We start from the raw sequence: 14,841 nt of genomic DNA on the forward strand, positions 1-14,841 counted from the left end.
TCGCTATAAGGCATGTTTTCTAATCCTTTAGTCATTCTCATGGCTCTTCTCTGAACCCTCTCCAGTTGATCAGCATCCTTGAATTGTGGGCGCCAGAACTGGATACAGTATTCCAGCAGCAGTCTCACCAGTGCAAAATACAGAGGTAAAATAACCTTCCTACTTATACGCAATCCTGAGATTCCATTAGCTGTTTTGGCCATAGCGTCACAGTGGGAACTCGTGTTCAGCTGATTATTCACCACAACCCCAAATCTCTGTGAATCACTACTTCTCAGGAGAAAGTCCCCCAACATGCAAGTATGGCCTACAGTCTTTGATCCTAGTTGTATATATTTTCATTTATCCATATTAAAATGTATATTGTTTTCTTCCACCCAATTTACCAAGTGATCCAGATCACTCTGAATCAATTACCTGTCTTCATTATTTACCATTCTCCCAATTTTTGTGATATCTACAAACATTATCACTGATGATTTTATGTTTTCTTTCACGTCACTGATAAAAATGTTAAATAGCATACAGCCAAGAACCGATCCTTGTGGGACCCCACTGGAAACAGACCCACTCGTTGATGATTCCCCATTTACAGATGCATTTTGAGACCTATCAGTTAGACAGTTTTTAACCCATTTTATGGTTGCCATGTTAATTTTATATCATTCTAGTTTTTAATCTAAATGTTATGCAATAACCAAGTCAAATGCCATAGAGAAGTCTATAGTACATCAACACTATTACCTTTATCAACCAAACATGTAATCTCATAAAAAAAAGGAAGTTCATTTGACAGAATCTAGTTTCCATAAACCCATGTTGATTACCCTCATTTTAGTTCTTTATTAATCAAATCCTGTATCAGCTACTCCATTATCTTCCCTGGGATCAATGTCATGCTGAAAGGACTATAATTACCTAGGTCATCCCATTTACCCATTTTAAAAATTGTCACATTAGCTTTCTTCATGTCTTCTCAAAATTCCCCAGTGCTCCAATGCTTATTGAAAATCAACATGAACCGTCCAGGAAGCTCCTCAGCCAGTTCTTTTAAAACTCTTGGATGAAAGTTATCTAGACGTACTGATCTAAAAAAATCTAACTTTTTAGTATTTTCTGTGTAACATCCTCTAGAGACACTAGTGGAATGGAAATACTATTATTATCATCATATGAGGAGAACCCTTCCCCTGTGAGTAGAGGCAATCAACTTCTGGAATTGGTGTATCAGAAACCACATAACCCTCTTAGCAGTATAACTACCAGGGGTGCAGAACTCCCTAGCAGACAGTCTCAGCAGACATTTGTCCACAGACCACAAATGCAAAATTTATGATTCTTTTCTGAACCAAATCTTCAACCAGTGGGAAACATTATCCTGGGATCTCTTTGCCTCACAAGGAAACAAGAAACTACCCCAATACTGCTCCAGGGAAACTCTGAGCCATGGCTCAAAGGACAATACCTTGCTGCTACCCTGGACGGACCACCTCAGGTATGCCTTCCCTCCAATCTCACTAATACCACAAGTCTTGCAAAAAATCTGCCATGACAGGGCTTGGGACATCCTCATGCCCAACTGACTGACACAGTTCTGAATCTCAGAACTCCTGAGGATTTGAACCCATCTGACCATTTCCGGATCTGCTGATACAACACAATGGTACAGTGAGGCATGCCAACTAAGGACAGCTACAACTCAAGGCCTGGTAACTGGATACGCATCAGATGTAGAGCCATCATGTTCAGTGGGTGTTCAGTCCATTCTCAACCAAAGCAGGAGATGCTGTTTGGAAGTGCTTCTCCTCTTGGCCACAAGAATGCCACCTATCTCCAGAATCCACTAGGATCCCTATTGTTCTAGAATACCTACATACCCCTAAGACATCAGGCCTCTCATCAGTTCCCCACAGGTCCATCTTGCAACAGTTCCCCCAATTAATAACCATACCATCCTTACTCATCCGACAATTACTAGATTCCTGATGGGGCTTATTAGAAGTTTTCCACCAATGGCGAAGCCAGCACCTCAGTGGGACATCAACCTTGTACTTTCAGTTCTCTCCAAACCTCCTTTTGAACCATTAGCCCATCTCTCAATAAAAGTTGCCTTGCTAGTTGCCATCACGTCAGCTAGGATCATGAGCAAGTTGGGAGCACTCATGGCAGATCCATCATATACCATCTGTCATAAAAAGAAGGTCTCTTTGCCCTCACCTGAAATTCATCTCTAAAGTAATTTTGGAATTTCACATGAATTAAACCATCTACTTTCTGGTATTTTTTCCAAAATCACTTGCCTCTGATGAAGAGAGAAGGCTTCATTTTCTAGATGTCTGATGGGCACTGGTCTTTTATCGACAGAGAACAAAAGCAATTAGAAAAACACCCAAACTTTTGATCACAATAATGGAGCAATCAAATGGTCACGTTCTATCTGTGCAGAGACTCTCTAAGTGGATTTCAAGCTGCATCCTCCTTTGTTACCAAGAGAGCCCATTCCACCAGAGCTCAAGCAGCCTCTGTGGCATCTCTGTGAGACATACCTTCACTAGATATATGTAGGGCAGTGACCTGGAGCTCCACACACATATTTGCGAGACATTACTCATTGGTCCAGACTTCTACCACAGATGCAGCTATGGACACAGCAGTAATATGGATAGCTATACTATCTGCATCCTTGCACCTGCCTCCTGTTTTACTAATCTCCCACATATTGAATGAACATAAGGGAACATACTTCATTTCTTCTTTGAATGTACTTATTTGTAACTGGAGGGTCTTCTAAATGTATGGTCCCTATACGTATTCCACTACCCAACCTCTGTCCCCTCTACTGTGGATCATGACCACATTCATGGTAAGAATAGGAACTGGAGAGGTGTCTGTCTGCACTGCCCTTTATACAGTTGGTTCAGAGCACAATGAGATCTATTGTGCATGTGCACACCAATGGACATTGTTTAGTAAACATTTCTAGACTCCTGTGCATGGTGCACATATATACCCACATATGTAATACAGATAGGGACCACACATCTTGAAGAACCCCCAGTTACAGGTAACCTCCATATTTTGTATTGATACAGTCATTTGCACTAATGAAGAGTTTTAAAGCCTCCAAGGGTATTTGCCCAAAATTGGTGAAAGCCAGTATTAAGGTAGCAACTAGGATACAGGCTCTCTCTTTAATGGCAACTGCCAACCGATGGTCAGAGAGAAGGGAAGCCTTCATGATAAGACTAAGAGCTACTCTGCGTTTCCCCACCAGGCTTTGTAGAACTGTACCTTTGTATCAGTAGAGAAAGTATAGTGCTTTTGCCTTCTTGAATCCTTCTTTCTCTGTATTTTGGAGTCTCGATTTGTGTACAAGTATGGAAATAAACAAGTCCACACAAAGTAATGTGGTGGTGGGGTTGTTTTTGTTTGTCTGTGGTTGGGTTGTGGTCAGGGGCGGCTCTAGAGCCCAGCGGGGCAAGCACCCGCCTGGGGCGGCCCTTTCCCAGGGGGGCGGCAGGCTGGGCCGGTGGACCTGCCGCAGTCATGCCTGCGGGAGGTCCACCGGAGCCTCGGGAGCAGCGGACCTGCCGCAGGCATGACTGCGGACGGTTCGCTGGTCCCGCGGCTCAGCTGGACCTCCCGCAGGCATGACTGCGGCAGCTCAACCGGAGCCGCCGGACCAGCGAACCGTCCGCAGCTGCAGGAGGTTCAGCTGAGCCGCGCGACCAGCGGACCCTCCGCAGTCATGCCTGCGGCAGGTCCGCTGCTCCCGCAGCTTGGGGGCGCCTCCCGGGCATGATTGCTTGGGGCGGCCAAATTTGTAGAGCCGCCCCTGGTTGTGGTGTTTTTTTTGTAAACTGTCAAGCAGTCTATTTTGCTGCCTTTGACAGTCAGGTGTGCAAAGATTGCCTCATCTCTAATTTATACCTTCATTTAACTTTTTAAAAATATCCTGCACAAGCATTTGCACTCAATCATTATGAATTCTAAATTTAAATTTAGAAGCTACTTGGGGAATATGGATGGTAAAATGAAACTTTTTTTTTTTCATTTTTCCCCCTACCAGGTATTGTACATACCTGCTTATTTCCTGGATTTAATTATATGTGAAGCAGCTAAGGAAGATTATTTATTTCCCATCAATTTTCAATACTTGAAATACTTAATATAGCTGTTAAATTATCTGGAGGTTTTTCTAATGTCCTAAATTATACTGAGGGCATCAATTTAATTTGAGGATATTGTTTGAAAATAATGTGTTGAGTGGCTCCTGACATCCACTGTTTCCTAATCATTTGTCTAGCTAATCATGTTGAAAGCATTACCCAATTTGCTTGATAACTCCATTTACTGTTTTTATATATATATATATATATATATATATATATAAGTTTAGTGTTCATCAGGATCTCCTTCTAACTAGGCAAACTTTTTCTTGCTCAGATGTGAAGAGTGTGATTTTCAAAGCTGATGTGTGTATGAGAATGATACAGCTGAGTGGATAAAATGAGCATCTTTGCTCACACAACCAGCTATGAATATAATAGGACCTATACACTTTCCTATACCAGACTTGCATGCACCACTCTGATATTTGCATGTGCAGTTTAAGTGTTCACAATTGCACATACCCATGTCTAAAAATCTCAAAAAATTGTGTGGAATCATTTTGGTTCAGATCCAAATTCAATTGTTTATGTACGGTCTCCTCTGTAAAAGACTTGTAAATTAACCTTTTTTCCATAGTGTATCTTATTACATTTTAAAGGGCAGGCTTTAATTTTTTCTATACACTTTCATGCTTCTTCCAGCAATAATGAAAGATTTGCTCAGAGACCTGTGGATCCAATATTCCACCTTTAAATTTCCATTTGGCTTTGCCAGGTACTAACTCTAAAATATCTCTTTTTACTGAGAACTCCTCCAAAAGGTGCAGCTGTGTGCTGGTTTCATCTTGCACTTCGTTGCTATGTTGGCAGCACTTAAATGTAAGGTATGCTATCGTCTCTCACCCATTGCTGTTGCCTTAGAGCTGTTCAGGCCTGCCTGTATTGGTGAGAGAGAGAAGAGCTCTCAGATTGGAGGGAATCCTGACTTCTGTTTCATCTGATTGGTTATCACTGTGGCAAGGTAAAAATAGAACTAGTGGAAAATTCAGCATTTATGATGTGTCATCAGAAGGCTTACTACTATCTGAGATACATACTACTCCCCAGACTTAATGGCTGGCAAAGAAGGCAGTATAGTGTATAACAACTCGTGAGAGTCTTGATATTTTGGAGACAGTGGGATTTTTTAAAAAAAAGTTAAGGAATTTGTTTTGTGAAAAGCAAAATGATTACTTTAAGTGAAAAACTGATATTGGATTGTAGCAAAGGAATCTACAAAGTTGCTCAGATTCTTAAGAGTGGATTTGGTTCTCCAAGCCTCTGTGCTGTGCTACATCATGCTTCAAAACAAAAGATAATTTTAAAATCAGGTACTAAATGCAGGTTGCATGAGGGTTTGATTCTTTGTGCTTTCACTGAAAATAGCATGTGTAAAAGGGTTTTTTCCTCCCACAGTCAATCTCCTGATGTGTGCTGTGTTTTGCTTTAGAACATCTAATCCATGTTATAACTTGTTTTACGGCTTCAGAAGTTGAAACAGAGACTTTTTCCAGAGTTGGTCATATTTTTTCCAATTCAATGACTGCCATTTCCTTTCACTATTTTAAAAGCGAAGGGCACTGTGCATACATTTGGCTTTCTTCTGTGTAAATGTTATGAACTGGCATTTAGTTCTGAGAGCGGTGTAAAATCTCTATTCTGGCAGACATATGTTTTCTGAGGTCTTTCATCTTGAAATGACTATAATTTTCTGTCTTATGCCAAACGTGGAAAGACTAAATTACCAGTGACAATATAATGCTATGGGAATTTTATAAAGGAAATACATTGAATAGCATAAGTAGCAGCAGATAATAGAAAATTGTAGAACTGTTTAAAAAATAAATTTGATTTTTTTTAAAAATGGTATCTCAAACTTTTATATTGTGACATTTTGTCAATTTTGATGACTTGTGCATCTGTTGTTCAGTTGCATTGCCTTTTATCAGCATATTAAAAGACAACTTTACGTTTTAAAAAACTTCCTTTATATTTATAGCCTTTTGTTATAAACTCCTTATTTCTGTTGTGTATTATTATTGAAATGGGGATTTGTAGCCCAAATAGTCATGAATTCAAAAATATTTGATCACTTATAGTTATGAAACAGTATTATTGTGGTTTCAAAAATATTCTAAGTACTTGCAAAATTATCAATTTCTCCGACGTAATTATCTGTAGCTGTGGGAAAAAATGAAACCAAAATCCTCCAAGCTCTCTATATTTTAAGATATTATGTTTTTTCCCCTTTTAAAACAAACTTTTCTTTTGAGAGACTATGGGGGAGAGGTGTTTAATCTTTTTTAAAATTAAGTTTGCTCTAAATGTATATATTATATGTACGGTGTGTCCACTTCATTGAAGTCTTTATAATCCAATACTGATATATCAAAAGAGGATTTGAGCACAGGTTAAATAGCTTGTAAATTTGGCATGTGCTTCAGATACTGCGTGTGTTTTGAAAGGCCATCGTCAGCACTTTTACATGTGCACTGGAAAATCCATGGCCTGATTTTCAGAGGTGGTAAGTGCCAGCACTTCCCACTGATTGAGAACACCACCAATAGCCAAGTTCTGTGGGGAAAAAATAGGCTACTTAAGTGCCTAAAGATGGATGTAGGTGACCAAGATTTTGGGTGGAATTTTCAGAAGTGTCTAAATGAATTGGGAGCACAAGTCCCACTGAAAAACCAGCTGTGTTGTAGCAGGGCAGATTTCAAGGTCAAAAGACGGGTGAGTTTCTTTTATTTTGGAAGAGAATGGTTTTGTGTGTCAGACAGGTTTTTACATCATTGATATAGAGTCTTTAGCATTTCAGGGTATTTTTGAAAATGGGTAGTAGACCTAATGTCTGCTTCTGTTCTAGAAGAATGACATGACAGAGGACTCTGTTTACATTTTGCTCTCACCTCATGAATGCTTACAAATGTTGCCATAAGTCACCTGCTTAAAATGTAAATCAGAAGCAAAGGAAGTGAGATAGGGAATGGAGAAGCTTTCAGTTTTGGAGTAAGTTGGTGGCTGTTTGTGTCCCTCCATCTTTGCCCTTTTCTGAGGGCATGTTTTCTGAGATTCTTCTCTGCCTTCCCAGTGGCTTCCTCCAATGACATGAAGCTTTCAGGGGACACTAGATGCATAGGTTTTCATTTTTGGTCTGCCTGGACTACACCTTTAACTTTCAGAAACAAAAATCAAGTTAGAAATTAGTTGAAAGGGTGTTCCTTTTCCTAAAGACAACTTAATTTTTCTAAGTAGGCATTTGTAATGTGCCTATTATCATAGTCTCTAGGCACTGCTCGCTTAATTTGATGTAGTGTAGCTCTCTAGTTCCTTCTGTTGTATGAAGAAAAGAGTAAATTGTGGGTTAAGATCTGTAACTGGGCCCTCCCTGCCCTGCTATCTCCTCAAGCCTTTCATCCTGGATGTCATTTACCCCTACCATCCACTTTTTCCTCTCCCCTTCCTTTCAGTTTTGTGTAACAGCTCTGCATCCTGCCTTCAGTTAGAAGAACGAAGTGAGCATCTCTGCTCTGAGCTCATGCCATTTCATGACTTGGCAGAAGGGAGGTGGAAGAGTAGTAATTAATGCAACTAACTGCCTGAGGGAGCAAAAGGTTATTTTCATCATGGAAAAAATGTAATCTCTATTTTTAAAACATATTCTCACCTTGATATTGGGAGGGATTTTATGCCTTTGACTTTCCAAACATCAGAATGAGATTTATTAATACTTGTACTAGTGTTAGATTATATCTTGCAATTGGTATTTTGTAATTTGAGGATTTTCTTGGCAGAGCCTTTGATTTGACACTGTCATATTCTTTGAATAAATGTACATTTATTATAGCAGATTCATAAATTCTAAGGCCAGAAGTGACTGTTAGATCATCTAGTCTGACCTCTGCGATATACGGACCATTACATTTCACCCACTTACTCCTGCGCTGAGCCCAGTGAGTTGTCTGGCTAAATCATATATTCCAAAAAGGCACAGCCTTGATTTGAAGGCATCAAGAAATAGAGAATCCACCACTTCCTTTGGTAGTTTGTTCCAATGATTAAATACCCTCCACTGTTAAAAGTTGTGCCTAGTTTCTAATTTGGTTCTTCATATGCCTTTTTCCACATTTTCCAAACAGCATTTTAGTACCTGGTATTTTCTCCCCGTGAAGGTACTTACACACTGCGATCAAACCACCTGTCAATCTTCTTTTTGATAAGCTAATCAGAGGAAGCTCTTTAAGTCTCACTGTAAGTCATTTTTGCCAGTCTTCAATTTCTGGAGTTCTTTTTTGCACTTTCCAATTTTTCAACATCCTTTTTAAAATGTGGACACTAGAACTGTATGCAGTATTCCAGTATTGGTCTAACCAATGCTGTATACAGAGGTAAATCATCTCCCTTGTACTCACCACTCCCCTGTTTCTATATCCAAGGACTGTGTTGGCCCTTTATGCCACAGCATCACAATGGGAGCGTATAAACGGGCTGACTCACCCCTGTGGCACCTCCTACTGGTGACTTCCGGGAATTAGCTCTTCCAGCTCCAGAGTGCTCTCTGCAAGCCAGTGATCTGTCTGTCCTCTGGCCCCCGTGTCCCTCTCAGGACCCTATTAGCTGGGGTGCTGCCCCCAAGCAGTAACCCCTTTCTCTTTGGGTCTCCCCCTCCCAGGGGAACCCCCACCCACTATTCCCACCTCACCTGAGTAAATAGCTACTACCAGTCATCGTCTAGCCCCATGCCCTGGGGCAGACTGCAGTATCAGCCTACTCATCACTGGCAAGGTTGGGTTTGGACCTGCTGCCTTGGCCTACTCCTGGGCTGCCCTCTGCAACCCCCAGTACCTCTTGGCCATATGCTAGGCTGTGCAGCCTGGGGCTCTCCAGGCAGAAGCTCCCCAGCTCCTCTGCAGCTCCCCAGCCCTGCTCCACTCTCAGGTACCCTATGTCTAGCTCCCTGCAGCCAGGCCCTTCTCCCTCTACAGGCAGAGGGCACCTCCTCCTTTTGGCTTCCCTGGCCTTCTTATAAGGCCCTGTTGCTCAGTTTGGGGCGTGGCCCCTGCTGCAGCCACTTCCCCCAATTAGCCAGAGTTTTACCTTGCCCAGCCCCAGCCCTCTGCAGGGCTTTTCCAACCCCTTCCAGGCTGGAGAGGGTGGTCACCCCGCTACAGCGCTCATGTTCAGTTGCTTGTCTACTATGAGCCCTAAATCTTTTTCTGAGTCACTGCTTTCAAAGATCCAGTCCCCCATTCTGTAAATATGATCTGCATTCTTTGTTGCTAGATATAAAACTTTAAAATGCATTTTGCTTGAATGGGCCCAGCTTGCCAAGTGAACCAGATCACTGTTAGACTGGCCAAGGGGTAAATAATAACAAGGATAAAGCAGCCAATGTGTCAGCTGCAAATTTTTATCAACAGTGATTTTATATTTACTTCCAGGTCACTGATGAAAATGTTGAATAGCATCAGGCCTCGTGCTGGTCCCTGTGGAACTGCATTAGAAACACTCCCGTTTGATAATGATTTCCCATTGACAACTACTTTTCATAGGTGCTAGAACTAGGAGTGTGGAGGGTATTGCCGCACCCTCTGGCTTGAAGTGGCTTCCATTATATACAGGGTTTACAGTTTGGTTCAGTGGCTCTCAGCACCCCTATGGTACAAATTGTTCCACCACCCTTCTATTTTTTGGGATCTGTCAGCCAGTTCTTAATCCATTTAATGTGTGCTTCTCTTATCAATTTTCTACACTTCATAACAGGGCCGCCCAGAGGATTCCGGGGGCCCGGGGTCTTCGGCGGCGGCGGGGGGGCGCTTCCGTTCCGGGACCTGCCGCCGAAGTGCCCCGAAGACCCGCAGCAGGGGCCCCCCCCTGCCGCCGAATTACCGCCGAAGCCGGACCCGCCGCCGAAGTGCAGCCCGGTCTTCGGCGGTAATTCGGCGGAGGGCCCCCCGCGGGTCTTGGGGCACTTCGGCGGGTCCCCGAAACGAGCCCCACGCCATTACCGCCGAAGACCGAGCTGAACTCGGCGGCGGGTCCCGCTCCGTCTTCGGCGGTAATTCGCCAGCGGGGGGTCCTTCCGCCCCGGAGCGGAAGGATCCCCCGCCGGCGAAGACCGGGAGCAGAAGAAGCTCCTGCGCCCAGGCCCCGCAAGAGTTTTCCGGGCCCCCCGGAGCGAGTGAAGGACCCTGCTCCAGGGGCCCCGAAAAACTCTGGTGGGGGCCCCTGTGGGGCTCGGGGCCTGGGGCAAATTGCCCCACTTGCCCCCCCCTCTGGGCAGCCCTGCTTCATAACATCTAAATTCTATCAATTGGTATCTGTTTTCCCTTTTTTTTCCGCATTTGTTATATATTACTCATTTATTTCTAATTTCTGTCTTCACTTCACCACTGAACCAGGATGGGCTTTTAGCCAAAATAGTCCTTTCTGTAAATTGTGGAATCGTGGCTTTTTAGCCATCTAATAAACTCTTCTGAAAGAATTCTCAATTTTCATTTACATTTTTCTGTCTAAAGTTTTCTTCCGGATAAATTTTGTTCATAACATTTTTCAGCATTGTGAAATTATCCCTTTTGAAGCATAAGGTATGTATATTAATGCTTGGGACTGTCCTCTGGTTGCCCACGTTGAATGTAATCAGGTCATGATCACTGGTCCCTAGGCAACCACTAATTTCCAATCCAGTGATTAATTCATCTTTATCCATCATGATCTGTCAATCATGTCAGATGTTGCTGGCAGCTGTTTAGTAAGAATACATTTCTGTCAACATCCTAGCTTTACAAAAATTAAACACGACTTGTTTTTAAACTTTTAAACTTCACATTTATCACAGAGCGAGAACGTTCTTTTATTCAGTTTGTTCTTTCAGTAAAGAAACTGCATTGTGTGTGAACTGACTTTGGATAAAATCAGTATGCAGCTTTTTCAGTTTGCAAAAGATTCATTTTAGAATATCCTATTTTTATTCTTTATTTCTTGATCATTGTACAAAGCAGGAGGCTCTCTCTGCATCACGGGGCATATATTGTCAATATTGTGAACCTATAAAAATTAAAACAAACTGCAATTGTTATTGAGCTTTCGCATTAATATGACACGTTGGTTGTTCCTGCAGAGAGTTCATACCAATAGAAATGTGTTGCATTCAGTAGATTAGCAGTTCCAAGGAAATATGTATATAGCTCCCTCATCTGGTGCACCATAGGAGAAAATGTTTCAGGTCCAAAAAACTGTCCTTTTAAGAATTTTATATGGATTCTATATGGCTTCTGTGTGGATTCTACACTTTTTACTTTATTTTATTTACCTTCCTCACAGCAGTATTGAATATTTATTAGTGATTAATAAAGCATTTTTGATATTCTCTGAATGAAGGTGCCATAAAAATGCATTTTCCTTATTGTTATTTATCATCACTATTCAGTCTTGGAGAATCAGTCTGTGTAAATACAAAAGGTGAGGGGTTGGAATATTGGAGGAACAAAATGTCATGAAGTGGAATGTCTTTGCTTGATTTAAAAAAGGAAAAAAAAAAGATAAATGAGGGGAATAGTTACTAGGACTTTGCTAATTATGTATTGGTTGTTTATCTTTAGTTTAAATATAGCAGTGATATTTAGCATGTGAGGGTTGGGTTTTTTTTAATTACCGGTAAGTAATTGTGTGGTGTTCAAATTTGCATGCAGAACAGACGAGCAAAATGTCTACATGGACTTTCACAGCTGATAAAATGAATTTGTTCAGTGTTTAAATATTAACCAGTTGCAGTATATCTCATGACTTTCATAAACTGAAATTGCATCTAACTGTAGCTTAACTGATTTTTTTTAACAGCTTTTACACTTCCAGATCTTACAGAGCAATTTTTGCCTCCTGACGTCGCTCCACCAATTCTTATCAAGATAGTGGAGGCTATTGAAAAGAAAGGTATGCTGATGAACAGTCTGCCAGTGTTTTAGTTATGTTTGTGAATGGGGACTGCAGGATCAGGCCCAGAGTTTGTACATTTCCCTACCAAGGGTTTGTAATGTTTCGCATTACTCAATTGGTATTCAAGCAGATCTAGTCGGAGCCTAATCTTGTTGGTATGTGCTCAACAGAGGTTACTTGGGTTATAGAGGTAATAACATAGCTTATACCACTTGACACCTGGTAACCTGCTACAGAGCAAAAAGAGAGATTTTAATTTCAGGTTTTGAATAATATAATACAAACATCAACTGGCAGCAAGAGTAAGCACAGAAATGCATTGCCATGAGATAGCAAGGGAAAATATCTCAGAATGCTAAGTTTTGGGAGGTATTTTTTGCCCTCCCAGAGGCAGTCATTTATTGCTACTGTCTGTTCAATCGGCCTGTATTTGTTGCCCTTTGACTTTTCTCCCTTCCCATATTCCCAGCTGTCCCCCTCCGTCCTGTTCCCCTCCTCCCCATACCATTCCCCCCTCCCCCTACTGGCCTTCTCAGTCTTTTGTTTCTCTTCCCTTCTGTTTAAATAACCCTTCTCTGTCCATCTCTTGCCTCCTAATCCCCTTGTTTCTTTCCCCAGCTTCTGATGCTGATGTCACCTTCATCAACCTTATGTGGCCAGGAGATGCCCCCTGTACCCTGCTCTCCTAATGGCCATTTAGCTGGGAGTGGGAGGGCAAGACAGGATTTGTGGCCTGGTTACTATCAGTGTCAACACTTCGAGGGTTGGGAAGACACAAAGGTTTAATGGGTGGATCAGGGGCTGCTGATGCCAGTACTGAGAGCCAGAGTTTAATGGCAACCAGCATAGTCAGCCACTGTTTATAGGAGACCATACGGAATGTTATGAAATCATACGTGACCTGTATCCCTGGGCATGCTCTTTAATGTAAAATATAGAGCAAAAAATTGTACATTTATTCTGGTGTCTTTTATTTGGAAGGATGTCTGCGCTTTACAGAGTATACCTAGGGATCACTGAAATGGTGCTAATACAAGGCAACTGTTTAACATATCTGCAGCAACACTGCCCAGTACTGAGAGCTTACGTACTGTGTGCTCTGTATGTCTGAACTCAATAAAATAAATATGCAGAAAACCAGATAGTGATTGGCTTTAGGGTAAGAACAGTAAAGTATTCCCCCAAAATGAAAAATTGCCCCTTCGGCTTTGAGTTACATACACTATCACAGTCTAAGGAATTATTTATTCTCGAGCAGTTTTTCAACTGTTCTTTTCCCCTTGAGGCAGACTGTGTTTGTTGTCTCTGCTCAAGTTGTATTCCTGGGGTGGCAGGCCCTGAGCGTCTCTCTCCGCTTTTGGTAGGACAACTCCACTTCATTTTCTCTGTCTCCTCCCTGCATCCCATCTCTTCTCGCCTTATGAAGGCACTTGGGAGAGATGAGGCAATAGAACATGCACAAGGGAGGGTTTAGGGCCAGCTGTTCCTTAGCTGGAAAGGTGCATAGAGTGACAGGGAAGGGCTGGGTGTTTCCTACTGAACTACACTCTGCTCCACTGCAGGCAAACCTTTACCTTGGCTAGTACACACTTCTCCTTCTGCTGGTGTTGGCCTCCTAAAGCCAGCACCTGGCGATTTGTTTGTGGGGGTAGGGGAATGAGGGTTGACTGGATTTCTACTGTTTCTTGGGTGGCAGCTTCTGCTGGCCCAGCAGTTTGCAGGCATGGTATATTTTCCTGTGCGGTATATTGTTGCCCTATAAAATCAATAGCATACAGTATTTTGTCATGGTGTATAAGAATTATACTAACTTATACTGTAAATGGTTATTTACAGTGCATGTACAGCTGCACACAATTTTGTGCATACATTAATACATTCAGCCTTCTGCTTCTTTTGGCCCAGCGGAGAGGGTTGGAGGGAAGCCTACTGGCTCTGCTGCAGGTTATTTGAGGACAATAGAAATATGTTGTGTCCTACATAAAGCCATAAGGGATATTAAGTTCATGTGTCCAATCTATTGTGTTTTTAAGGTCTGGAATGTTCAACTTTGTACAGAACACAAGGGTCAAGCAGTATTGCAGAAGTAAGACAAATCCTTGAGTGTGGTAGGTACAGCTGTTCTTCTTAAAGTACTAAATAGTTTTTGTATTAAGATTGAATGTTTTTTTTTCTATGCCCCCTATTCAAACTATATAATTTGATGTTTAGTTGATATAGTTTTTATTCCATTGCATTTGCCGTAATATTAACCTTTCCACTTTCATGGAATAAATATTTTTCTCCAGGTCCCCATTATACTGGTATTTTGTCCAAGAATAATCAGTTTAATGTTTATTAGTAACTTAACTGTTTGAGGACAAAAAACAGCAGGGCTCTAGGAGAGGAAAGGAGTCTCATTCAGAAGCAAGATAAAGATGCACTGTCCCAATAATGCTGTGGGCTAAATTTTATTTATGCATGTACAGCTGCACACAATTTTGTGCATACATTAATACATTCAGCCTTCTGCTTCTTTTGGCCCAGCGGAGAGGGTTGGAGGGAAGCCTACTGGCTCTGCTGCAGGTTACCTGCCTGGTTCCGTGGTGATACTGGAGAGTAAGGGAAGAGAACCTACCTGATAATGCTACTCTGTGCAGGGATCTAGGTATCAGGGCAGTAGAATTCCTCCACCCCCCCCCCCCATATACAACATGCTTCCCCAACTCCTATCTCTCTCTTTCCCCCCCCCCTGTACCAGAGTCCTGGGGTTTCG

At 42.0% G+C, this 14,841-nt stretch overlaps 1 protein-coding gene across 5 annotated transcripts in view; it reads left to right on the forward strand.

The window, feature by feature from the left end:
* The window catches only part of PIK3R1 (phosphoinositide-3-kinase regulatory subunit 1), a 76,104-nt gene that overhangs the window by 35,727 nt on the left and 25,536 nt on the right, over positions 1-14,841 (forward strand). For 3 of the 5 annotated variants that reach the window (XM_039544049.1, XM_039544050.1, XM_039544053.1), the window contains 2 exons: positions 11,991-12,083; positions 14,120-14,194. In XM_039544049.1, the coding sequence (XP_039399983.1) occupies positions 11,991-12,083; positions 14,120-14,194 (168 nt within the window). Of the gene's footprint in view, positions 1-5,322; positions 5,483-11,990; positions 12,084-14,119; positions 14,195-14,841 lie in introns of those variants that run through there. The other 2 variants (XM_039544052.1, XM_039544051.1) reach the window with 2 other exon arrangements.

The sequence above is a fragment of the Mauremys reevesii genome, linkage group 6 (genome assembly GCF_016161935.1).
Source record: "Mauremys reevesii isolate NIE-2019 linkage group 6, ASM1616193v1, whole genome shotgun sequence".
NCBI classification, from domain to species: Eukaryota; Metazoa; Chordata; order Testudines; family Geoemydidae; genus Mauremys; species Mauremys reevesii.